This window comes from Strix aluco, chromosome 22 (genome assembly GCF_031877795.1).
Source record: "Strix aluco isolate bStrAlu1 chromosome 22, bStrAlu1.hap1, whole genome shotgun sequence".
Taxonomy (NCBI): Eukaryota; Metazoa; Chordata; class Aves; order Strigiformes; family Strigidae; genus Strix; species Strix aluco.
The window spans coordinates 1,915,811-1,942,500 of NC_133952.1; the positions used below are offsets into that span (position 1 = coordinate 1,915,811).

The 26,690-nt window shown below is 39.0% G+C and overlaps 1 protein-coding gene across 4 annotated transcripts in view; it reads right to left on the reverse strand.

Annotated features, from left to right (window-relative positions):
• Positions 1-1,177: 1,177 nt before the first annotated feature.
• PLCH2 (phospholipase C eta 2) overlaps positions 1,178-26,690 on the reverse strand; it is a 98,345-nt gene continuing 72,832 nt past the window's right edge. The window contains exons 10-24 of one of the 4 annotated variants that reach the window (XM_074848353.1): positions 26,318-26,425; positions 23,688-23,846; positions 21,627-21,719; positions 21,060-21,160; positions 20,040-20,137; positions 19,036-19,218; positions 18,474-18,581; positions 18,164-18,288; positions 16,119-16,203; positions 15,485-15,631; positions 14,462-14,541; positions 6,467-7,526; positions 3,925-3,954; positions 2,930-2,954; positions 2,607-2,821 (exon numbers count right to left, since the gene is read on the reverse strand). In XM_074848353.1, coding sequence (XP_074704454.1) covers positions 3,944-3,954; positions 6,467-7,526; positions 14,462-14,541; positions 15,485-15,631; positions 16,119-16,203; positions 18,164-18,288; positions 18,474-18,581; positions 19,036-19,218; positions 20,040-20,137; positions 21,060-21,160; positions 21,627-21,719; positions 23,688-23,846; positions 26,318-26,425 — 2,358 coding nt within the window. In that variant the 3' untranslated portion in view covers positions 2,607-2,821; positions 2,930-2,954; positions 3,925-3,943. Of the gene's footprint in view, positions 2,958-3,924; positions 3,955-6,466; positions 7,527-14,461; positions 14,542-15,484; positions 15,632-16,118; positions 16,204-18,163; positions 18,289-18,473; positions 18,582-19,035; positions 19,219-20,039; positions 20,138-21,059; positions 21,161-21,626; positions 21,720-23,687; positions 23,847-26,317; positions 26,426-26,690 lie in introns of all 4 variants that reach the window. The other 3 variants (XM_074848354.1, XM_074848352.1, XM_074848350.1) reach the window with 3 other exon arrangements.

Below are 26,690 nucleotides of genomic sequence, written 5' to 3' on the forward strand. Positions count from 1 at the left end.
CAGTAAACATTCTTCTCCATCACTGATAAAATGTACATCTATAATAAATGACATAATAATTGGGGGGATGGGACGACATCCCTAAAAATAAAAAGTAAAAAAAATGGGGAGGAAAAATTATTATGTTTAGGCTGGTATTTAATTCTAAATATGTCCATCTAAAAAAATTAAATATCTCTTTTTTTTAAAACATATCATTGAAAATTTTGCATGGCAGTGCAATACAGAAATAGTAAAATTCATCCAAAAAGTGCTATGTACAGCAGCATTGTTAAAATACCATAAAGAAGGGAGGGTGCTGTTTTCAAGAAAAGACTAGCATGCTTTTTAGCCATTTCTGAATTAAAGTCAGGAGATATTTCCTGTCTATTTTTAGTAATTCCCTTCTCTCTCCTGTCTCATTCCCACAGATGATGTTTTGAGACGAGGAACAGTCACAGTTCAGTTTAAGTGTGTGCATGTGTACATATATGTGCAGACGTATGTTTGCATACACACAGATGTATATATATATTTATATATATAAACAAGCTTGGTTTAAAAAAGCATTGCTTTGGAACATAGTGAGAGCTCTTCTTCAAAGAGTGAGACAATACGGATTTTCACTAAAATAAACAGGTCCATGACGGAAGATGGACTTTATCTATGACATTATTAATTCATGAAACAATCACACTGCAATTTTGAGTATTTCCCAGAGAAGACACCTTCAGAAGCCTGAAGCTCTTCCAAAAAATAAAACAGAAGGAGCATGATTTTAAATCTAGCCTCTTTTCATGGATCCACAATTTGTAAGAGCAAAATTTACCTTAGCTGTCGTTAACATCACATAGATGTTTACCTATTATAAGAAGCAATTGCAGAAATTAGTAAAGAACGTGAGATCTGCACAGAGTAAACTGCAAATGCAAGAAGTGGTCACATACAAAAGAGGCCAAATTTGAGACTGGAAAAAGTGTAATTAAAAAAAAAAGGAGGTCAGATCATTAGGACTGTAAAAATATAAGTCTTCGATTTCACTTGTTATATTTCCACAAACTGCTGACAAATTTAACACTTATCTATTTTTTTGGAGTCACGATAGAAGTACCCTTACAATCAAGGGAAGGCCAGGAAGCACTAAGCCATGTGAGGATATTTGGTGCCTCTCAGGTCCCTCTGTTTTGACAGGAATGTAAACATTGCCTTATTCAGTGCTCCCCAGAATTACAGTTTCAGCATAAAGAAGACTTCTGTGTCAGCGTTATAATCAGTTTGGTTCTTAGGCTGGGGTGTAAACACGGCAGGAGAAGCTATATCCATACAAACTGCTTTTGCGACGCTGCAGGCTCCCTCTGGATTTCCCCTCTCCTCGATGGGGCTCCCGCTGAGCTGGCCCAGGCTCTGCAGCCGCTGTCTCTCCTGAGCTTGCTTAGCCCTGTTGGCAATGTACCGCACCCGGCTCTGACTGCGAGATGAAGACCTGCGAAGGAGTCCCAGGCTCTCCCCTTCCTCTTCAGATTCAGTTGGATCAAGACTGATAGGGGAAGTGATATCGTTTTCCTGCTGAAAGGCTGTCAGCTTCTTCAGCTGCTCTGTCAGTTCGTCCTGGGGTTTGCCTGAGGATCTCAGGCCTGAAGAGCGGCGCTGCTCCCGCATTGAGCGAGTGACAAAACTCCTGCTGATGCTACGGTATTTGCTTTCAAAAGTGCACACAAAATCATCAGAGGTAAGGTCTCCAAGACTCTTGGATTTTGCCTGGTTATTCCCAACCATATCGTGTGATTTGGATTTGTTAGAAGACTGTCTGAGACTTTCTATGTACAGCCTGCTCCAGGTGTGCCTTCTAGGAATGGATGAGAATGCATCTTGAGGGCTCCTGGCAAGAGGACGGGGGCACAATTCATCTGCTGGCAGCTGGCCAGACCTCAGGTTAGGATTGGATTTGCTCTTGCTCACCATTGGCATCTCGTTACAGGATGTTGTAGCAGATCGGGGGCGCATACCCTTTCTTATGGTGAGGGGCTCAAAATTGTCATGACGGATGCCAAGATCTGGGAGGCTTTTGCGAGCCAGATTGGGTAGAGAGAGATCTATCACAGTGTCATTGGAGGACATGCTGGAAGAGGAAGACATGCTGTCACGATGGTTGCTGCAATCTAGCTTGCTCCAGATCCGGTCATTAACAGTGGCATCAAAGTATACTTCTGCTGCTGGAGACAGGCTACTAGGAATTTTTATTAAGGCTGAGGAGTCTGTCATCTTCAGTCCTTCGCTCTTTGACCTTCTTACTAACATGTAAGAGCTCGTCTGAGAAACAGAAACAGGTAGAGCCTGTGCAGCCTGGGCTTTCTGGAAAGTATCTGGGGGCAAAGTGGTCTGTGTACTGTTAATCACGTTGGTTTGCTGCAGTAGAACAGCTGCTGCACCAAGTTTTTGCCCTTTGGATTCAACGGTGCTTTTCATGTCTCTTAATACCTGACCTGGTTGGTCCCTTTGCTGCTGGCAGTTTTCAGCAGGTTGGCCGGCAGCGTTACCTGCTGCCACCACCAGCCAGGCTTCCTGAGGCTGCACTGCCAACCCGTGCTGCTCTTCAGCTCTACTGCCCACCTGTGTCCAACCGTTTGCTTCTTTGAGACATCCTGCCATGCTTGTCCTCTCATCTTCTTGGACTACTAAACTTGTGTCAGCTGCTCTTGTGGCTACCTGCACTTGGTCTTCTGCAGCCAGGTTTGTTCTTTGTTCTTTAGTGAGTAGAGATTCTTGAGGCTGGGTGGATGTGCTGCTTACTTCTGATCGAGATTCAGTGGAATGATCAGACACAGACCCTTCTTCAGAATCACTGTAAGGAGTAATGGGCAGAGGGAAGAAAAGGCTGGCATGATGGTTTTCATTGGCAATAACAGGCTCTTCAGTGATAGTTTCTAGGCTGCATAAAGAAGTGACTGACCTCTGTATTGAGAAATGGCAGACATCTACTTGGGAGACATGAAAAGATAGGAAAAAGAAAGAAACAAGAAAAACAGAGATACAGGGTTAATTAGCTATTACAAACCGCAGTTTAGCTGAAGATTCATTCTTTATGTGTTATCATTTTGTTTTTAAGGTAGTAGTCACATATATTAATCATGATTTTTAAAATAACTCATGATTTCAAACACCTGCCTAAAGGCAACAAAAAATTCCGCTCATTCAGTTTTAGCTGGCCAACAGCCCTGCTGTTTTCAAAAAATCTCAGTCCATGCATAGTGGCACCATATTACTTTTCTGATTATCTTATTCAACAACAATTGTACCCATCAATTTCTTTGTGTCCTCTCTCATAAACTAACTCTTCTTCCTCTACTGTCCAGCACCACTTGAATTGCTCTTTTCCTTCCTTCCAGCACTTAAACACGTCAGTGTATCAGATCATAACCAGACTATGTGTAATAATCAGAACACGCCCCACCAACAGCTATGATCCCAAGGATCAACTGCTCAGGAGAGAAGCAGCACAGGGCTTCTGGAGCAGATTATAAATAAAATGATCTGTATGCACAGAGTGGGATGTAGTCAACGTGCTTTTTAAAAATAAAATAAAAACTTTAAACAGACTAACTTTGTTTTCCTAAAACGTGTTATTTCTTTTTCAAAAAACAATATACCAGTCTGACAGTACAATCCTGAAGAACCACTACAGCCACCAAGTACCTGAAGAAAATGCTCCATCCTTTTGCAATGTTTACAACCTGTACCCTAAGAGCCAAAGCAACCATGCCAAAAAGACTTTCCCACATCTCCAAACCACAACGCAGACATGCATTCGAGAGCTAGCAAAGCACCACTGAGCAAGACAACAAACTTAAGAATCTAGGAGCAGATAATTATAAGACAAGAAACAAACAAAAACCAGGACCACAGGCAACAAGGTGCTTGAATCAGTGACACTCAGTAGACAGTTACCTTTGACTTGCTTGTCCTTTCAGTTCTTAACTAAGGAGAGAGAGTGTGCATGTGGAATAATAGGACAGAACAGAGGAAAAATCCAGTTAATGTAGGGAAGGCAGGTACAGATAATGGGATAAATAAGTGCTGAGGGAGGGATGGGAAACACAGAAATATTCACACATTTTTGTAGGATCCTAAGAATTTCCGACCAACCAGAGCACTCAATGGAGTCCATAAATGGACACATATTAAGTCCATTGTTTTGTTGTAGAACAATAAAAAGCAATTTTTGCTATTGTTCAAGAAATGCACTCCACTGGACGGGGAATGGAAGCTAGCTTCCTCTTCTCCAAAGCCCTCTGCTAATGCCATGGAAAAAGATCATCTGCAATACCAAAAAATGTCAAGGAAAGATTGGGCCTTTGCCTTCGGCACCAGTATTTCCCATCCAGCCTAGGGACAAGAAGCTTAACAATGGGGACAGCTGTTTGGTGGCCTGTACCACATTAGTTGGGAGGGTTAAAAGGGAAGAAGGCACACAGGCCCAAAAGCAAAATCCACCATTCACAACACAGATTTGCAGTATCTGGAGGAGTATCGGGAGGAGTCCAGAGCTGCTCAGACCACTGAGCTCCTTCTCCCCATCCAGGTTAGGCCATCAGCATAGATTAAGGCACACTTACAAGGCAAAATACTGGAAACTGTAATGCCGTTGCCATAAAGGGGACAACTAGAGACTATAGTTTCCTGTCTCATCCTTGTGGCACTTCCCATCAACAGAATGTTAATTAGGAAATGCAGCCATATTAGGCTAACGTTGTTGGTTTCCTTGGTTTCTTGGCCCAAGGCACTAAAATAGCAGGCAGATGGGGAAAGCATGCTGTTTGTGCAACCATAGTGTTTGTCACTGGATCATCATCATCCAGTCCAAGTGACTACTTCACCATTTTAAAGGTTTGCTGATTCCATGCTTGAGAAGTCAGATGGATTTAATCAAATTTCAAGCATATCACAATATTTATTTAGTGACTTGGGGGGCTGGCGGGGGAGCTGGCACTGATAATGGGAAATGGTTTCATATGTCACACTACTCAGAGCTTATGAAAAGCCTAATGCCAATAATTTAGGCATAGAAAGAGTTCTGCTGCTTTGGATTAACTTCAAGTCATGGGAACCGGCAAACTTCTCCCCTCCCCCTTCCCATTGTCCTGTATTTTCCTAAAAGCTCAAAGCAGAGATAGGAAAAAATATGTAAAAAAAAGAATTTAAAAAGAGAAATAAATCGCAGACACCCAACCAGAATAAATTGATTAAACAAATAGAATATTTTAAATTTCTGTATGAGGCTTTCAAATAAGCCCACTATAGATGGGCAATCAGAATCTATTACTAAAAAAGGGAGCACATCTTAAGAAGCACCAAAGTCACTTAACTGTTCCTGAAAATGTAACCATCAATGTCCAAATTCCTTGGACAATTAAGAGGGAGGGGGAGGGACTTGAAGAGAAGCTCTTGTAGTCATAGGCAAAGGCTGTCTCTTCACAATTCTATGAAACAGAGAAAATCTTGTTGAAATATCTTTCCTTCCCTCTCCTCCCTGCCAAATCAGGGGGAAAAAAAAAAAAAGCCAGTTTCCTTATTAAAATATTTATCTTGATTGCCTCTGTTCTCATTTTCTATCTTCACACACATACAGTTCGTGAGCAGACACAGTTGTGTGATCCCAGAGACCACGTGCATGTTTCTGGCTGTGGCTCAAGCAGCCTTCCTTTAAATGGACACATTCTACTTTGCAGTTGGGAAATGCTAACAGGCCACCTAGCTTGGCTGATGTCAAGTAACATCAGATCACACACCTTGCTTCTTTAGATTATGCAACTGTGCCCTCAGGTTCCAGTCAAATCATATACATAACATTAAGCACATCTATAATGTTTGCATACTGGGGATGTATGCATTTAGGACCAGAATGGTCTGCTATGTCGTAAAATGTGATCTCTGAATAACCCAGACCAGAGAACTCCATCTGGTAATCCCTGAACCAATGGTAGTGATTCTGCAAGTTCTCTGAGGAAGGAACTGGTTTTATTGGTAGCAGAGTGCACATTAGATATCATTTCTGATGTGGTTATCCCTCAGTGAAGCACAACTACCACTAATGGAAATATTGTTTGTTAATATGAGTTTCCCATATTCAATCTCTATTTAATGCTCTGGTTTGGATCTTAAAATTTACTTAGTATCATACCACATTCACTAAAAAAACCCAAGGAGACAAAAAACCCTGAACAAACAATCCAAACATCCATGGACTATTGACAGCTTTACTACTGCAGATGGTTAGCTAGGCATGGAAAGGACTAATCTACACCAGACACATCTAAAAAATAAAATAAAAATATTTATGCAGACTTTTTTTCTGTCATTGCCAAAAATAAAGAAAAAGAGCTCTTGATAGCAAAACAACATACAGGAGCTTCTAAGTAAAGATGCTATGCAGAAGCTGAGACAATGATGTGATCTAAGGTGGAGAAGGGTGAAGAAAATCTGGTCTTACCAGTAAAGAATATAGGGGATTTACTTCGAATTTCCTCCAATTTTTGAACGAACAAGGCATTCATTTCCCTCTGTAGGGTGCCCACTTGCCTTCGAGAAGTTTCAGACCAGAGCTTGGGGAATTCTGGGCTTCCAAGGCTTTCTAGACTGCTGGAGTTGGAGGATATAGAGCCATTGCTGGCTGCCACCAAGTTGACAGTGCTTCCATACTTGCCACCTGATTGGCACTGCCACCGCTGCCGGGAATGAGCCTTTATTCCGTGACATTTAGATTCAACATTTTTCTTCCCTGGGGTCACAAAAGACTGGGTGGTCCTTGTTAGATCATCAGCAGTTCCAGGGCTGCTGCAAGACTGCGCATCTGATTGCCGCCTGGGCTGACCTTTAACACCCCAGGTTTTTAGCTCTAACCTCTCTTCTCCAGTTATACTGCTATACTGCTCATGGTGAAGTACATCTTTAGCAAGAGGCCTGGTAGGATGGTCGCTCCACTTGCATTCTAGATCTGGGCTTTCTTTGGAACCAATCATGCATTTCATGCAATTGGTGGCCACTCCAATCCTACCAGAGCTGTTGATGGCACAGCGTGCAAAGACGCTTTGCTTCTCGCTCTGGTGCTCCTGAAGCCGGACCCTGTTAGACCTCCGTAGGGGTTCACTGAAAGCAGCACCCCCTCGAGCACAACTTGGGCTTTTGGCTTTACGAGAACTATGGGCCTTACCTTTCAACCCCTTGCCATGTACCTCCCCACTGGCACCATCTTGGGGAGCTGGTGACAGAGAAGCACTTTCTGGTTCTTGCTCAAAGCGAGGCTGTGAGGCAGCTTCCACTTCGCGGTCTTCAGCAGCCCCTTCAGAGCTGTTGTCTTTTGTGTCAAAAGCAATTTCAGGAAAGCCCTTCTTGTTCTTCTTCTGGCTTTTGGTGGGTGCACTGGCTGTCCGCCTCAAGATGTGGCTGCTAAAGGAATGTTTGCGATGGAGCTGACCAGCAGCATGACTGTCCAGAGAGGCCTGCTTTGGATTTCTGAGAAACAGGCCTTTTAGACCTAGAGCTTGTTTGGCCTGGAAAATTAAAAAAAAAAAAAAAAGGAAAAAAAAAGAAGTCCTTAATAGAAAATGCAAATTTCTTCCTTTGGGTGCAGGAACTCATGTACAAATGACCAGTTCACATATGCACGCCCATACAGAGTCTCCTGCCATATTCCTATCATCAGCATGAGAAGTAAACCAGAAATAGGACAGAGATTAAAAATTTAAAAAATCAGTAACAGCAGCTTTGCAAAATTTCACATCTTTTTTGCTCAACTATGTTCTTAGATAAAATTTTCCAGCCAGGCTTATCTCTGTATTTGTCATCATATTATCATCATTTGTCATCATTTATTTACTAGCACATAGCTACTTACAACATAAACATAATTATTAGATATTGAAAAGAAAAAGTAAGAAAAAAAGGAAATACTTCAGCCTACAGTAATCTAATTCTGAAAGCTGAAGAGTTTCTCAGTGTGTGTTAAAAGCCACAAAGCTTGAGGTATTCATAATGCCACACATTTCAGACTCTTTAAATTCAGAGTGCTTCCTTTTTAGCAAGACAGCTTTCTGGGGTTTTGTTGTTTGGTTTTGGTTTTTTTAAACACAAAGCTCCTGAGGTATGGGTCAGTTTTCCAACACAATATGCACATTTAAAACAATTCTGTCCCAGCAGTTCAATGACATGGATATACTGCAGAACCTGGAGGAGGCACAGGAAATCAGTTCACTACAGCAATCTGAGGGTAAGTGGAGACTTGCAGATTTGTTGTAAACGTCTTTTCTTTAAAGAAAAAGTTTCTTGGAAATGAACATAAATCTACTCCTGAGCATTTATGTTATAATTATACAAAATGTAAATCCACCCCCAGCCCCCCCTTAAGCTGAGATACAAGTCTCCTAGATTCCCCAAGTCATCAACTAGAACAGCAGTACTTCTCCAAGGGCAACATGGAAGAGTTAAAACAGGTTCTGGCTCTGAACCACCTCTGAGAGGACCACCACAGATCATAGAGGGAGAGCACAGGGACCAGCTTTCTAATCTGGGCACCCAAAGCATACGGATTTAAAGTATGTGGTGTAAATGCTTCCTCTGAATGGCCACGGAGGAATTAGTACAACCTAGCTTCTGCACCGTGAATTCACAATCTAGCAAACTGCGCTCTACTAGGAAATCCTGAACAAGGCTTCTGCATCACACCATAAGAAAAATAAAGCAAGAGATGCTGCAAGCTTCTGTTATCTTGAAGTGTCATTACTAGCTTTGGGGCCTTGCCCAAGTTCAGTCCAGCTGGAAAATGCAGTAGTTAAAAAAAAAATAAAGTAAGCACATTTTTCAATAAAATAGATCACCTGTAATTTTGTAGACTTAAACACATTAGGACTGGGGGAATGAGAATTGCTAGTGATTTAAATTAAATTGGAAACATAGAGCTGAATTATCTGCCTTGTGCAGAACATACTTGGGCAGAACTGGATATCAGATGCTGTCAAACCTAATTTTTCCTGTCTCAAACTGGAGATGGTGACTAGCACTCATACTTTAGACAAGAAATCTGTGGCATGGAACAGAGGTCGCAGCTCTGGAAGAAAACTGAATGCACTGAGTAAATAAACAGCACAAACAGAAAAAAAAAAAACAAACCACAAAATAAGCTATAGAAATGTTGGTTATTTAAAAAAGTTAATTTAAAGTAAGTTTGATTTTACTTGTCATACTACATGAGGTGGTTACAGAATTTAGCTGATAGTGACCTCTTAAGCTAAAGAATATTCTTGACTTAAACCAGATAATAATAAATCAGATGTTCAAATGGAGATTTACATTCTATAGGAAGTGTTGGGAAATGAAGAGTGGATGTAAGAATATTGGGTTTTTTCAGTATAAAGCAGATCTACACTTCAGTTGAATTGAGCACTGTCATGAATAGCAGTTGAACTATATGCATGACAAATGATCATCAAATATTTCACTTTCTACCTGTGTGATTGCATTTGGTAATTTCCTACCATACAACACTTATCCAAAGACACTCATGTATGTTTTCATCACTGAAGAAACACACTATAAACAAGCGAAGTTAGTCAGGATGACAATACAGTACTTCATATATTTCAGTACTTATTCAAGCATTAAACATATATATTCACCATCATAAATCTCCCGCCATCATACAATTGATTTACATTTCAGTGAAACAGTTTCAGCATTCCTGTAAACATTCCAGGTGTACTTGCCAACTTTTAAAGCAAGAGGCTGACGCCTGACAAAGAGTATGTTGGTTTTGCTCTGTACATAGAGCCTCATACACATAAATCACTTCGAGAAAGAGGTATTTCCCTTCTAATCTACTTCTCCTCCTTTGTTCCCTTTATTTCCCAGTGAGATCAAACTCTCTTTAGTAGCTGTAGCATAAAGAATGAATAAAAATAGAGTACATAAGCCTATGATTGAAACACATTGTAAGAAACCCATGATAAAATGTGACCAGCATCCATGCTTGGTGGCACTTGCTGTCAGTTCAATTTTTACACTGTGATGCCATGTGAGGCCACATTTCTGCAGTGCCAAACAATGGCACAGAAATGTCTCATTTAAATTACAGTGGTTTGTCTTTCACCCCAAAATATTTGAGTGCATGCTCACACATTTCAAATTTTGCTTTGTAGGTCTGAATGGATAGAAATTAGCTGCACTGTACAGTAAGCTTGCGTTAAAAGCTGCTTTTATTCTTAAGTGTCCTGCACAATCTGGCATACAGGATCAAGGTTTATTTGTCTGACACAAAGCCCAGTGAAAGCATTCAGAATATTAATTTTATAATTGACTGAAGTTTAGTTACCACATGCCAAGATCCAGCGCGAGGAGGAGATGTTTAGAAAGAGACCTAAAATGGCCTTTAAAAGTATATATAGATAAGGTAAAGAAGGCAGGGATTGATTTTTCCCACACAAGGCAAAGAAAATGTAATTTGAATCTTAATAAACCTTCTGTGAGAGCCAGACTATTGAATAGTCTGCTTAGATCATTGTGGATTCATTTTCACTAGAAAGCTTCAAAACGAGATTATGTATTTGTTAAGGAATGAAGTGAAAAAACCATTCTGTTCCAATGGAGACAAGTTGGCAAGTACATGAATTTATTGCTGTAAAAATCAGACCATATAAATATTTGCAAAACCCAGAAAAAATTGTCATACATACACACACACAAATAACATCCAACAAAAATAAAAGCAAAGCACTGATGGAATGGGTGACGCAGTGCAGGGCCCCAGGTATCATTCTAGCTTATTTGGTGCATCTTTGTTAAGCTAGCCACTCTTGCTTGAATCAGTGGAGTGATTCAAGAACCCAAAGACAAATTTGGTTAACTTAGAAATAAAAAGTTTTAAGAAAAAGGAAAACAAAAAAAGAGAGCCATTTTGACGGAGATCCAGAACATGTGCTTTCAGCTTCTAGTCCAGCTTTTACAGGGCTTTTTCATTCTTTAAAGCAGACTTGAAAAACAGCACAAGAGGCTTTCCCACAATTTAGCAAACAATTAACTATTAATGTTCTTTTCCATGTGAAAGAAGTGGTTTGTATTCTAGTACGCCAGAGAAAAGACAGTAGAGGTAGAGACTCAAAGAGCAAAAGGGTGGGTATAGAAGGACTTTTATCCTGGATCTGCTTCATACATGGAGGGCTCTCTGGCTGATCAATGACCCAACAGAACTGACCAAGTCATTCCTTACATGAGTTGAAGAGCTTCAAAACGCTAATAAGGAAACATTGATGCTAATGAAGCAACTAGTTAGAGGCATGCAGGTGTGTGGTGGTGGTCACTACACCTCCCTGAGACAGGAGGGGGTACCTTCAAGGCGTCTAAAAATGCTCTGCTTCTAAAAGTAGACTTTTTTGACATAGAGAAGCCCACTGAAATTACAAACAGACAAAGTAAAGGCAAAATAACAGTGAGGGAGGATCTCAGAGATATGCACATCTAGAAAACCACAAGAAATTCTGCAATACATGAATAGACTACAGAAGAGACAGAGACAAAGAAAAGCGTCTCCAGGAAATAGTGCAATCTAAAAGAGATTTCAGTTAAACACAAGTTAAGGTGAAAAAAAAAAAAAAAAGTCTAAGACTCTGCTTTAGTAATACCAAGCTACTGAGCAGGTAGAATATCTACATTTAGAAAAAAGCCCCAAAAGGTTAATGCTTGCTTTAGAATATCTGGATTCATAAAGGATGGGTAAAACCAGGCTGATAACTGTGGTGATTTTGCTGCCCATAATTAAGAGAGGAGAAACAGAGGAATAACTCTAGTTTTAACAGAGCCCCATTAACTGACCAATCAAAGCAGAACATGATTCAGAGACCAAAACAAAAAGGGCTGTGTAATATTTGTTCCATGTTTTCAGTAGGTTTTATTAAAAATTATACATTTAAAACCAACACACACAAGCTGTCCTTCCAAATGCTTGTATTTTAATCACATCGCTGCACAGCACCAGCATCTTAACACCAGCAAATCCAAAGAGACTGCAGTGATAATGAGAAGCAATAAGGGATGTCTAGTGGACTTAGAACATGAAAACGGAATAAAGCAAATCAAAAACACAAATCAGTGCAGTAGATTGGAAGCTAGTGGATAAGGACAGGGAGGAGACACCATGATACACAAGGGTCTTTCAGTTGTTTAAAACACCAAGAAAATCTAATGTTCTCAAAATAGCTGCCAAAGTTTAAACGGGCATGTTGCCCTACTACAAATTATAACTACCACCAGCCAGTTACTCATGAAGAATCCAGTAAGAGCAAAAAATTATGAAAGGCTAGGTAAAAGTAAGGATGAAAAAAAGAGATAATGCCTTGCAATATTGCCAAAGAGGATTTGAGGTGACCTGGAAGTTGATGAGGTTAACTAATCAGTGATTAAGGCAGGCAGACCCAGTTTGTCTTTTATATAAAAATCCCATTTGCCAGTGGATACTAAGCTACAGACTTTGACTTCCAATGAAGGAGACTGAATTTTTGCTAACTTTACAATAGGACTGAAGAACGGTGCAGGGGACGTCACCTGAAAGTAGCAAACTGGAGCACCATGAATGCACACAACACTGGGAAGAGGAGAAGAATTTGCCTATTCTCCATCACTTTGACTAAGAACCGAACAGAAAAGAAGAACTTACAAAAAGAATGAGTAGGACTGGCCAGGGCAGTTGTCTTCTCTGCTGGATGCATATAGCAAAGAGACGCCTGCTTTCATTCAGCATAGGTGAGGGACACAGTCACTAACCAGATCAATCCAATTCCCACTGCCTCACGCCCAAGGCTGAGCTATCTGACTTTCTTGTTACAACAAGTTTGATAGAATTATTCAAGAGCAATAGATCTGAACACAGGAAGTCCAAAGAAGTTCATGACAAAATTTAAAGCTGTTTGAATCGGTGCCAAGTGTCTTACAGCAAGTGCCTGTAAGGTTACTGAGACAATGACATCCCTACCCACAGTCAAAACAGGCATGACTTATGTCCTATACAGTTCCCTTGAACCCAAAAATATAGTCAGAAGAGATCTTAGCATTGAAATGTTCAGCCTGCCATCACTTTTCCCTGAAGCCAGGGACTAAATGAGCTTTTTATCACGACCTGGGTGCTAACCTTTTATCTGTGAGAGGCCCTACAGTCCAAAATTAAACACTGCTCATCTGCTGTGCCCTGCTCAGGCCAACACCACCCACCTCTTTCACCTAAGTCTTCTAAAGTGTCTTGCTTAATAGAGCTAAATTCACAGAGATTCATAATGCCACCACAGGGAGTTTCAGGCAAGACCCCTACTCTTGTCAGGATGAAGCTGTACCTGCCTAAAGGTTTTGCATTAGACATCAAATAAAAAAAGTAGGAACTGAGCTAAAATGTCTAAAGTGACATTCTTTCCAGAAACAGCCCTTATTCCTATAAATACCAAACGAAGCTTTCCTGGGACTTATCTGTTTCATCCCACAAAAATTTGTATTTAAAATCTAGCAGTTTAAAAAGCTGCTTTTCTTTTTAAGAATTGCTTTAATTCCTCTTAGAGGAACAGCACCCCACGAAAAGGAACTCAGAATTCCCAGCCTATTCAATGCCGCCTCCTGCTGCCACGATGCTGATATTACAGCTTGCTGCAGAAAGCTCAGCCTGTCATTGCGATATAATCTGGTTCTGAGATTCTCGAAGCACTGTAATATACTTAGCTACCTGAATTTCATTGAAATTAATACTATAAAAGGAACTAAATCCAGTGCACTGCGAGGGGAGAAGCTCTCTCATTTTGAGCTGGCCTAGGAAAAATTTGAAGTTAGGGCTTTACTTTCAGCTTGGAGTTATTCACGTGAATTTAGATATAGCACCCAGATAGTTGTATTTTTCCTGCACGTGAAGCAAACACACTCTTAATAACAGATAAGAAGTGAAAATAAGTTCAACAACTATTACAAGGATCATCTTTCCTCTTCATTTTAAGTGTTATTATGGGAAAACCCCGAAGCAAATAATCCTTAAGAATTTAATTAAATTTAAAATATGAAAGCATCAGACAGACAGGGCCTTTATAGAATAAGCTTTGCAGGCAACAAGCACTTACAGTGCAGGTGTATAACCTTTTGTTCAGCAAGGTGCACTCACTGTATTGGACACAATCACACTTATTTATATAAATGTGCGTATGTTGGAATGAAATAACCTTCCCCTATGGCTCCCTCAAAAAGGCACTGCAAGAATCTCTTTTTATAACTTTCCTTATGATTTTCCTCTATCTCTATGTATATTTAGAAAGATCTCAGGCTACCATGACAATCACAGAGATGAAGTTTACTCTCACTGGACAAATACGTTAGCTTGGACCTTCACCCACGGGGCTTCCCTAGTGCGATACACAATCCTGTCAGTTCAGTACAAAAGCAAGCTGTAGCACGCTGCCCTGAAGGCACTCACCTTACCACAGATGTCATTAATAGCCACATGAACAAAGATGGATGCCTCTTCTATACCTTCCAGGTACACGTGTCGGTAACCTGAAACAGAGTGAACAAAGCTGACCAGGAGCTGAAACAGATGATAGGAAGAGCATCTAGAGACTTCCCTTTTGCAAACAGCAAAAGAAATTAAACAGTTTTTTTCCCCAGCTCCTCCCAGCAATAAGCATTCAGGCTTGTGCATCACCTAGCCACACTCAGTTATCTAAGAGCCACACCACTCTACAAACTAAACTGCCATTTCTTCATTCCCTTCTATTTTATAAAAAAGCTGTGTCCTGCCTTTTCCAATGCCCATTATTGCTGCTGTCAATCCATGACTTAAACTTGACTACATTCTCTCTTGGGGACTTACAGTCCATTATTAATACTGAAAACATTTCAACTACGTTCATTTTACTGAGACTGGATGTTTGCTTTCAATCCTAAACATAAACTTTTTTCTTTACTTTGGAAGAAAAATATACACAGAAGAAGCTTTAATGTGAAAGAAGACTGAGTTGAAAAGAGAAATAGGAAACTGACAGAAAATGGCATTTAATAACCTGAATCCCATCATTAGAATATGTAACTACCTCTTCTATAGTAAATTATTACTGACAGTAATAAGGCCAATCAAAACTCTACTGTCTTTCAAAAACTGGTGTGAAGAAAATGGAGGAGAAAGCAGTATGAGATAACAGGAGTAAAGATTCTATATGGTAGTCTTCCAAGCCCACAATATTTACCCATCCTGCTTAACAATCTTACCCATTTTTTGAAAATCTAGTCCCATAGAGTTAATTGATTTAGTCTTCATCACCATACAAGTCAGTAGTGGACCAAGGTAGAGAACTCAGGGTCCAAACTCCCAGTCTCTTGTTCTAACTAGAAATTTCTGCAGCAGACACATGCACACACATTAATCCACCATTTGCAGCTTCAGTTATCACAGAAAAAAGTCCTAGCCAATGGACTTGGGATTTCACCATTTCTCTCTCACCTGGCATCATACTGCTGAAAGCTATCGTTCTCTGCCCAATAAAATCACGCCCAATTGGATCGTGATCCCACACAAGGAACCGAATCAGTGCAATCTCTGGCATGTGTACTGTGAACACCAGCGTTTCCTCCCACATTGGGTTGAAACCTCGGAATGAAGGAATCAACTTTTAGATATGTCATTCACAAGATGCAAGAAGAAAAAAGACTGCCTACATAACGAATGTCTAAACTGCGACGTCATTCTAAGTTTCCTAATAGTTTGATCAAAATCCAGTGCCTCCACTCACTTCAGCAGGAGACACAACGGCATAAGAATCTGCAAGAAACAGAGTTGGATCTCACTTCAATTTGGCCCTGCTTTCAACAGGTGTTTGGACAACCTGACTTTCTTTTGGCCACAGCAAGCTCAAAATACTCTCCTCTCATACACAATGAGAAGTCAGACAAATGACTCGTTTTACACCAACACATTCACAACATTACACCAACTCAGTCAAATAATTCAAGACATCAATTTTTCAGTGCTTAGCCATAATAGGCACCAAATTTCATCTACTCCTATCTTTATGAACAAAACTTGCCTGAAAGAAGATGTTTCAGCCATAAAAAAAATGAAAACCACATAATCTTACCATTATCGTCAACTACTCTAGTTTGTTCTTTGAAGCAATCAACAGGTAAACCTATAACTTCTACTTCAACAAATGGATCTATGATCTGGAAAACAGAAAATAACAGGTATTGAAAAGAAAGAGTGACAAAGATGACATTAAAGCACATGGCTTTTACAATGTGGCATAGAACATCATTGTCTTAAAAATTATTGGTCCTGAGCCTTTCTATAATGGATTATTATGCTGATGAGAGATCTCTGGCTAAATCATCTAAAAGCATAATTTAGAATAATCATGTTGTATGTATTTGTGATCATTTCTCTGTTCTATTCTATTCCTCTGTTCTAAAATGAACTTTAAACAATGGTCTGAATGTGAACATTTTCTAATTTAGTGGCTATTTGAGTAAAACCTTTAAAATATATTCAAAACAGACATTATGGTAAGTATGTTCTAAATCAGCAACATTAAAAAAATCCCAATGAGAATCATCTGTTGAAAGTCTCAGTGTCACAGTGGCACAATAGACAAAGCAATATTCAAAACGAATGGGAAATATGAGTTTTACCTCTGGCCGATGGGTAAACATCTCTTACTACCTTCCACTTCTGGGATGTTTAGAATGTAAGCTTGTAAAACTAGAGCATGTCATGTAGAAGGTTGCTGTGATTACCTAAGCCTAGGAAGTCTTTGACTCTGGTGAGACCTCAACTGACTTACAAGTTCCCTGAAGGCAACAGTAGGAAGGACATTCTGGTGATCACAGAGGAGGACCACCCTGGCAGAGTCTCTACATTCCACTAGGTAGCTACAGAAATATTCCTGTAATTGGCCTGAACCTCTACAGTTTTTAATTAGTGTATAATTTTCTCTTGTGTCCTCTGAAAGGACGACAGAGTTGAGTCAAAGTTTTGACAGAGTTGAGTCCCAGGGTGACACCTTGAGCCTTATTCACAAGAAGTGTGAAAACGCAGGTAGCTTTCAAATATTCATCTGTGCTCCAGCGTGTGATGTGGCTCATATAAAAACCTATGTTGGACCTATTCAGTTATATGTCCTCTGAAACAGCAACCTGACACTCAAATCCACCATCCATCTCCCAGTAAGGAACACTGAAGACAAGAGTACCTATAATCAACTATTAGATTTTTTGAAAGTTTGCTAGTGCTTTCAGATACCAAGAACGTAAACTGACAATGTGATCTCAGCAAGAATGAAGAATCTTTCTGATGCTTAGGAGAACATAAATGTTCCTTGTGCCCATGTCCGTGTTATATTTGCTCTTTGTTACTCTGAAAGAGAGGTTTGGTGCTAATTGCAAAAGGCTAAAACGAAATTTTAATTCTGACAAAACTTCATCCTAGCATTCATTAAAGACTAGTATTTATTAGTCACGTGGATGACATTGCAACAGAACAGAAATGAAGACAAAAGCCTCTTTAAAAAGTTGCCAAGAGGTTGCAAATCTGGCTCCTTTTAGTCTGATATTTCATCAAGTGAAGTTGCCAGGGGTTTTATAAAACAAATAAGGGATCACCAAAAAAAAATTTTACAAAAATATAAGAATCACACAACAGAAGCCATAATGAAGGACAGAAAGAAAACATGTAATAATACTGTGCTACATGGAGGACCAGGAGCAGATTCATGCTAGCAGAGGGAAGGACTCCCAAGTAACTCTGCCTGCCTTGCCTGACAAGCTCAGCAGTATTCTGTATTTAAGAGACAGACTGACTTGGCTCTATTTTCAACGGTGTTTTGGAGGAAGTAGGACATTTAGAGTACTGTGGTGAGTAGAAACTCATCATGATGAGCTTATTGGCCCTTTTTTGCTTCTCCAGGAGGCACTGCATTGACAAATAGAGGAAAAACATCAAACCATTGCTGTGATGCTTAGAAGTGAAGAAAACCACCTAAAGATCTAGGATGCTAATGACCTAATTTATTCATGTTCTGTGTCTCCTGACAGATAAGTGCAGGAAGTTAAATCCTGATCCTTAGCCCAGCCAGTATGGAAATAAGTTTTCTCCAATACACCACAACAATCACCAGTTGTCCCATACCTCTCCTCTGTCTCCCAACATGGAATCACGTGGTTTTGGGAGTTGTTGACCACTGATAATTCTTAGAACCAGCTGTTTCTTCAATTGACCAGGCAGTGGGTCTTCAGAATTTGGATTAAAGACACCTGGAAGAATGAGAAGTCACATAATGTGAAAGAAGTACAATTTTGGGGATGAATCTAGTTATAGATAGCTTCTGATTTATTCGCTTCTAGCATCAGAAATGCATTTTTAAACAAACTATAATAAGGATCCACACCCACTCTTCTCATGCAATAAGTGATCCACTTATTTTGCTCATTTTTCTTACCTTGACACATGCAGTTTGGTTTGAGGACATAGCCACAATTCCCATTGGCACTAAATTTGGCCCGGTTCAGTTGCAGCATTCTCCCCTCTGACTGGTAGTTCAGTGCAACTATTAAAAAGAGAAAAAAAGGTGATAGCACTTAATGAGTATGTTAACAAGATTCTTGTTTGTAGAATCAAGTTAAAGGAAGGACACCTAAACACATTTTCATATTTGACTTTTTGCATGCAAAAAACTCAAATGTTTTATGAAAAAGAATTCTCATATAATATATATCACAGCTTCAGGTAGAGAAACTCTCCAAAAGAGTCTGAACTCTGAAGTCCTCTTGCATTTGAGAAGTTCATTTATTTCCATTTATCAGACAACTACTTGCATGTAAGACACATGTTTGATGTAATATATCCAGGTGCCAACATGGACAGCAACAAGGAAGACTCAACTGCCAGTGAAGGTGGATGAGCAGAGAACTCAGGAGTACTTCAAGGGGTGATTACGGAGCTCCTATTGAAACATCTCTCCCAAAATAAAACAAAAATAACCAAGTTTTCTTTCTGCTCACCAAGTTGGCAGCCAGCATTCCAGAATGGCTGGGGATTGTAGTTGCTAGAATCCACACGGTAAGAAGATGGGTAGATGCGGGACAACTGATGCTGGTTGAAACGCAGATACTGTGCTGGCTTTTGCTGCAGTATCTGGTGGGCTTTTGTTTCACTGAAAGATGAAACCTGCCAGCTGGAGGAGACTACAGAGAAGAGAGGAGGAGATTAGAAGTAGTCTCCTTATTTATTTATTTATTATCTAGATAAAGCATTCAAAACTACATAGCACTAGTTCCTTATAACTATCAAGCATCATTTGAATGTATCCCACTCAGAAGGTGCTCTGTTTTTCTTACATTACAGCAAAATCATTGTGCTTATTGGAGGAGTTATGGTTGGGAAAATGAAGCTGAATATAAAGAATGACCTGAATCTTCATTAAGAAGTTTAAAAAAAAAATATTCCAAGATTTTTTTGAATTTGCTCAAGGAAAGCATATTTTCTGGAAAGCAATTCTCTCCTTCTGCCACTTTTCACTAAAACTTGATTCCTGTCAAAATAAGATGCAGCAAACTTAGAAAGACAACCGAAATATTCTAGAAATCTAATGCTGATATTTCATCAGATTTGACTTTAAAATCTAAACTTTAAGCTTGAAACGCTCTTCAGACCATTCTGCCCAGGAGCTTAACTAAATCCTCTGCTATTTCCCAGGATGTAAGTGTCCTGTAGCAGCTTTTATACAAGCTAGCAAAGACTACACATGCGCTACCTGTAGTAATTTTTTCTCCTTTATGGAAGCTGTCACACAACTCTAGACTCACTTTGTGGATTCTGAATGGCAAGTCATCAGCTACTTCAAAATAGTATAGCTTTGTTCTGTGCAGCTGTTCTGTTAAAATCTTTTCAAGGTGGGGGAGAAACAAACTGAAAACCAACTTTTCATAAGAAGATATGTAAGGACATAAACCTTTCAATTTCTTTGTATAGCAATTATTCTCAGCAGACTTTTAGTTCAACCTACTTTCAGTTTCAACATCATGGATGCCAACAGACTTTGTGTATTTCACCAGGTCAGAGAGTGCCCTGGACAGCTTCATTGTTTTCTTCTGTCGGTTTATCCTAGAAAGATAAAACAAATTAATTTCCCATTAATTAAGGGGTAAATTTTATCTTTCATATTTAAAAATAAATCAGGGTAAAGAAATATAAGAAAGTTTTCTTCCATCAAGGAGGTACTTAACAGTTTTATACCACATAAAGCTTCACTGTCAAGGCACAGAAGTAGTGGGACCAACGTCATGAAAGTACAGAACAAGTCAGTCCTGTGCTCACATGTTCTTGGCATTCACCTACTAAGGTCTGGTGGGGAGGACACTAACTCGCTTTGACTGAAGGGTGGAATATCTATTCACATATACATTTACTTCTCAAGTCAAGTGCTAACAAAAAAACTTTTTAAATCCCAAAGAAATAGTAAGAAAGTAATGCTCTGATCCTCCTCACTTGCTTCAGGTTATCACTAACAGCATATCTACTAACCTTCCAAAGAAAGCTCCAAAGTATCCTAGAAAACTGCTCGATCTGATTTCTTAGTTTTGAAGCCTGAAGCTTAAGCAACCATTCTGCAGAGGATCTTTGATGTCAGGATTTTTGAAGAGGCAATTTCAAAAGAAAATCATCACCTGAATGTTGATGCAACTTCATTTGGCAAATTATAAAACAATAAAAAAAAATCAGCAGGGGACCTGCTACACTGCAGATTCACCTTAATGGATTCATTGGGCCACCAGTCAAATGACCTTTATGTCAGCTGGATGAGATTGTCACAGCTCAAAACACATACAAGATCCACTGTACTTTGCTAATTAGTCTGAATGGCACCAAGAGATCATTCTGATGATCTATCCTTATACCAGACTCCTGTCATGTACCTGCAGCCCTCATCAAATTGGTTCTAGACCTGAAGCATGTCTATTTAGTGGGTACATTTATGTAGGTATCTTTTTTAGAAATAAAATTGCCAAACCCCTCGTTAACAAACCTGCTGCAGTGTACAGAGCTCCTGGCTAAATTTGCTTGAGAATCCGAATCATCTTCACCCTCTTCCAGACTTGTTGCCTTTTTCAATTTGCTTCCTTTTTTCTGTGCCACAAGGGAATAAAACCATAATATCATAACTGTCTGATCAAAGTTTGAGCAGCTGGATACAATTCTGCTTTTTATGCCAATGAGTATGTTACAGAAAATAGGAAATGACAGCTTTTGAAATACTCAGTACTGCAGAACCACATGCATGCACATGGGGAAGACTCAGCCCAAGGTCAGGGCCTTTTTATAAAGGAATCACAAATCCTCAGATAAAAGGTGCAAATGAATTTTTATGTTTTTCAGATTAGATCTTGGATACTTTTAGACCTTGATGTAAATTGAAACTATCTGTTATGCACAACTATAACCAGTTACCCAGCTTATCTATTCAGTGAACAGTCTGATACCAAGCCTCTGCCAGACACTGTGATTATGATATTCTTCTCCACCACTGTATGCAAAGAAAAACCTATCCAAGAACACAATACTTAGTGTAGACCTAATCTACCGAGTGGCTCACCTTGCGTTTAGAAAAACTGCCCATCAATGACCGGCTGTGCCTTTTATGGGTACTGAAATCTTCCCCGGGTTCCGCATCATCCTCAAGTTTATTCTAAAGCAATCAGACAGAAAAGATAATGTAGCGGACCAAACAGAGTGCTACAGACAGCATACCTGAACATCATCACAGGTAGCTTGGGAAGCAATCCTCCCTAAAGTGTCAACTGAACTGAAGTAGAACAATGCAGACTTTTTTTTTAAAAAAACACAAGCTGAGTACAAGGCCTTGTATCCCGGCAGCAATTGCTATCATTTTTGTCCATGGGAACTTTCAGAGCAGACATAAATCACACAAATACCTAACCCCAATTTTATTTTCATCCAGGCAAAGTTTGAATGCCCCCATACCACGTACATTCATTGACACCAGGCTGGTTTTTAGCTGAATATTTGAAAAGTTTAACAGGACTTATTTCTGCCAATTACACAGTTTTACTAGCTACTCCGTGGTAAGAAGGAAAGAAAATTCTTGTAATCCCTAAAAATGTATATATTTCATTAGTTCCATTAGTTTTTAACATGATCTTACAGCTTAATTGTTTCCTAGCCTAATAAAACACAGACTATTCTGGTTAACAGCTACACAAAAGGATTCTTGAAGTCTTGGCCTTGTAGTGGATCTTACAAGAATAACTGTCTAATACATTATGTAAATCATTAGTCTTAAAAGTACATACAAAACTCATGCCATAGAAAATTTTAGGAAGCTGATTTTTAGTTCTCATTTAGTTTAATCCCTAGTTAGTATACCTGCTTATCATTGGCAGATCTCCAATGTTTTTCATTTGTATGCAACAATGTTCCTAACCTTTTTGTGCTTTATTACAAATTCTAAAATGACAATGACTCAAGTTCATGAAGTGTAGCCTGTAGGCTGAGTACATTTTTATAAATAAGCATTAAGTATAACATTAAAATACAAATGTAAATGCATAGAACATAGAGAACCAAGGAAAAAAAGCCCAACTTTCATATGCACTTTTTCTAATGGAAAACAAAATTCTTTCTGTTGAAAAGTCATTTCATGTATATATTTCATGCTCCAATTGCTGTATGAGCAAGAAAAAAAGCTTTGTGTATCTGACAGTGATGTTCACCTGGCATCATCATTAACTGAATGAATTCAGCTATGAATCTGAAGTCAATAATAATGATTTATTCAGTAAGCTAACAAAACACAACAAATGGAAATGCTAAACACCTCTTTCTCTGAAGTCACTCGAGAAAGTCATTGGACTTTGGAGAAAGAAGTGGTTAGCATTTCAGTTTATATTTTGAAGGGCTGCCATATTTCATTACTCATCTGCAATAACAGGCTATCCTATCCTTCTGCATCAAGTGTGAATCACAAAACCAGCTCAAATTAAAATCTCATTATCAGCAAATTAAAAAGAAGCTTCTAGTGAATGGACAAAAATGCAAAAAGTATTATTCCTTATAACATAGCTTTTATATAAGCAACATGAGGTATTAATAAGATGTTGTGACAAAATATTACAAGAAAACAATACAGAAGAAGGGAACACGTTTTCTTATATATTGAAACAGCCAAATACATGGTGGTCAGAGCAGTCACCCAAGAATGGAAACCATCGCTTCAAAATCCCAGTTCCACCTCAGTCTGAGTGGGGACATGAACCTGGATCTCCCACATCCCAGGTGAACGTTTTGGCTACCTGATTACTCTTGAGTTGTATTATCCTAGTTAACCTAGACAGGAGACAGGGACCTGATGGCAAATAGACTCCATAAAATTCATCATGTGACTCACACTACCTTGTTTTAAGGGAAGAGCTGAGCATTGTTTAGTTTCACTAGTACCATGAGAGATGCAGACACCTCCAATAAACTGAGCTGGCTATTGGGGAGTCTCAGAGCAGATTTAAAAGCCCAACTTTAGACATCCATCTTTGAAAGAACAAGCATTATTGTTATGAAATAATAATACTATGTAGCTGCAGAGACAAACAAAAGAACAATCAGGTCTAGGGGTAACTGAAGTACAATAAAACATGTTCACCTTCTTGCTATCTGATTTTAGACCAGCCTTTCCTGATGATGGTAGAGTGGTAACTGTAAAATTGTTTGGATCTTCACAGTCACGGATTTTGGATTCTTTTATCAGTGAGTCAAGTTTTTTCTTTGCTATATTCTCCACTCTTTTCCTATTAGTAGATGCCTACAAACAAAACAGAATCATTAAACTAGGTAGTGATGAAAAAAGCCGTAGCAATTCCAGCTGGGATTAATGCAAACTAAAATGTTATGTGCAAGAAAAAAAAAATAAAGAGGTTCTTCATTTGCATAATGTGAAGCAATTACCTGCAGCTTGGTATCAGACTTAATGTAGGGTATGGAAGCATACGAAGCATATGAAAGTAGTTGTTAGATCTAAAGTGTAAACAGACTGTCTGAAGTGGTGAGAGAGTAAAACTAATGAAAACAGTTCTAACTAAACCAAGACTGACTGTTAGCAGAGCTGCTCAGATGTAATGTCTGCTACCAGCCAAGGATGTGCTAACACAGAAATAGTTATTACTGAGATGACTCCCCATACTGCACTGGATTAACACATGCTGTGTTTTGCAGTACATATTCAGTAAAAGGTCTGATCTATTCCATGGTGCTGTCCAGTGAGCCATTCTTCATGGAAATTTAATAGTGATGGACACGTGTGGAAACTCCGAGTATACAGTATTTCTCTCGCACGTTGGGGTTGATGCATTCATATGCTAGGTCAAGGTTGACTCTGCAGCTACAATAGATGCAAGATTCTACTGGATGGAATGGGAGAAGCTTTAGAATCTTGATTTCAGCAGTTCAAGGGCAAAATGCAAGAGAACTCCTGTTCCCTCCTTCTGTGTACATCATAGCCCATGTGAGGAAGTGGGGGAAACTAAAATACAAATCCAGAGTCTTCTTTTTCATCCATGAGGCATAAACTCACAATCCCAGGTCTTTTAAGAGGTGACAGATTGTGTTTTCTCAGTAGTCCTTAAGAATTCCCAATTAAATTTGTCATGAAACAAGCTATGATTTCCTGAGCTCTTCAAAATTTGGCTTGGAAAGCAAACCAGATGTAGCAAATCTCGGATTTAAAGCATCAGTAGACCTCACAGTAAAGTGAACTGTTAGTGACAAAGACCATTAATGAGGTCAGCAAAGCAATGCCTACTGAGCCTTTAGTGAGAATAATACACCCAGCCACAACACGGTACTACCTAATTTTATTATAAAAGATGACACTTTTCTTACTGGCATTAATTTCTCTATCCATTTAATGAAAGAAAAATAAACATTATTTGACATCTCTTTATAAATAGCGTATGTGTGGGCTAAAAGAATCATGGCAAAAGTAATTTCTAGCAATGAGAGACCTGCTGACATTTCTGCTTGTTCAATCATCTGGATTAGGATCCTCTTGAAACAAACCATCTTTTAGCCTAGAAATTATTTGGAAAACTTGCAAAATCAAGTACCACAGTGTCCCTGATCTCAGCAAATCACCTGTCTTGTTTCCTTTGGGTATTGGAAACAGTCTGCCATGCCTGGGATACAAACAAAAGAACTAGAAAACATAGGAAAACAAGCTGAGTGAGCTTTGTTGATCACAGTGAAGTTTCAAAGTCAAGAAATGTCCAATTCTCATTTTATTCAGTTTGCATAGTTCTAGTTTCCCTGTACAGTCAACTCCACAGGTAGCCCCTAAGTGGGTTGTAAAAGCTTTTGGTTTGGCTTTCATTTTCTCCCTGTTCAAAAGGGTCATGCCTTGATACCAGTCCTGATCTTATGTAGGTGGAAAGCCTGCTGGACTGAACCGTATCACCACTGGCTGTACAGTACATTCCACTTTGAAAAGATGCATCATGTAACAAAAAAGTGTCAAAAAACATTAAGTATTAAAACATCACAGATCTCAGTTTTAAAATATTGAAAAGTGATATGCTAAAACATAATAATTTAAAAAGACAAACAAATTATTTTTCCCTTTTAGTTTTAGATGGAAAGGATCAAATCCATAACACACAATGAGGAAATAGCCTGAGGGATAGAGGACTGAAAGTGCAATCTCTCTCCAAGGCAATCTAGTTTATGGTATTAAAATGGTTTTGCTGTGTATTTTATATTGTTTCTGTAAGATGCAATGTCACTTGCCAGAAGATTAAAGTGACAAAAAAATTAGCTTTTAAAAAGGATGAAGAAATAAGGGACTTTCAGATCAAAGTAAGCAGAGATTAAAATATTCTCCCTTTTTAACACCTCCTTACAGTAAAAATCAACTAAACCCAGCATTCAGCAAACCAAAGGGATGCTCTGTAACACTGACCACAATTTGACATGAGTAGAATTTTTTTCTTTTCTGCATTTGACAGGAAGAACACTATGATGAAATGAAGAATCATGAGATATTACTATTTAAAATATTAAAAGACACAAAATTCCAAACTTGAAACATAACCACTAGAACTGGTGCTGCCTAGTATGCACTTCTGTCAAATCTGTCCCCATGAAGGTTTAGAACCTGAAAGACTTGTGATGAATCCCAAAGGTTAGACCACATCCACATTCCAGAGAACTCACACAAAGTTTCTTCTCACTGGGATGGGAAAACTTAACATGCATTTATATTCAAATGGTCACTTAACTTACATCTCCATTCATTAGTTTACAGTCATCATCAATCTCATCAGCACTGTCCTCATCAGAAACTTCACCTTCCTCTGCATCATCGCTGATGTTGGCTGGAAGTTTCTTCCCCTAGAAGACAAAATGATTACACAGGCAGGTTAGCGAGCAGCTCTTCCTATCACACATTTAAAAAAAAAAAAAAAAGAAAAATTATTCAAAGCATGCAACCAGGTTCTTACTGATTGAGAAGACATTTGTTCACAACCTTATGCACCAGGTTCTTAAGGACTGCTTGTTGTAAAATGATTTAAATTAGAGTATAAGCGATAATCAAGCAGAAATCATAATCATCACAAGCAAAAGGAGGGATGGAACAAACGAAACCTTAACTTTT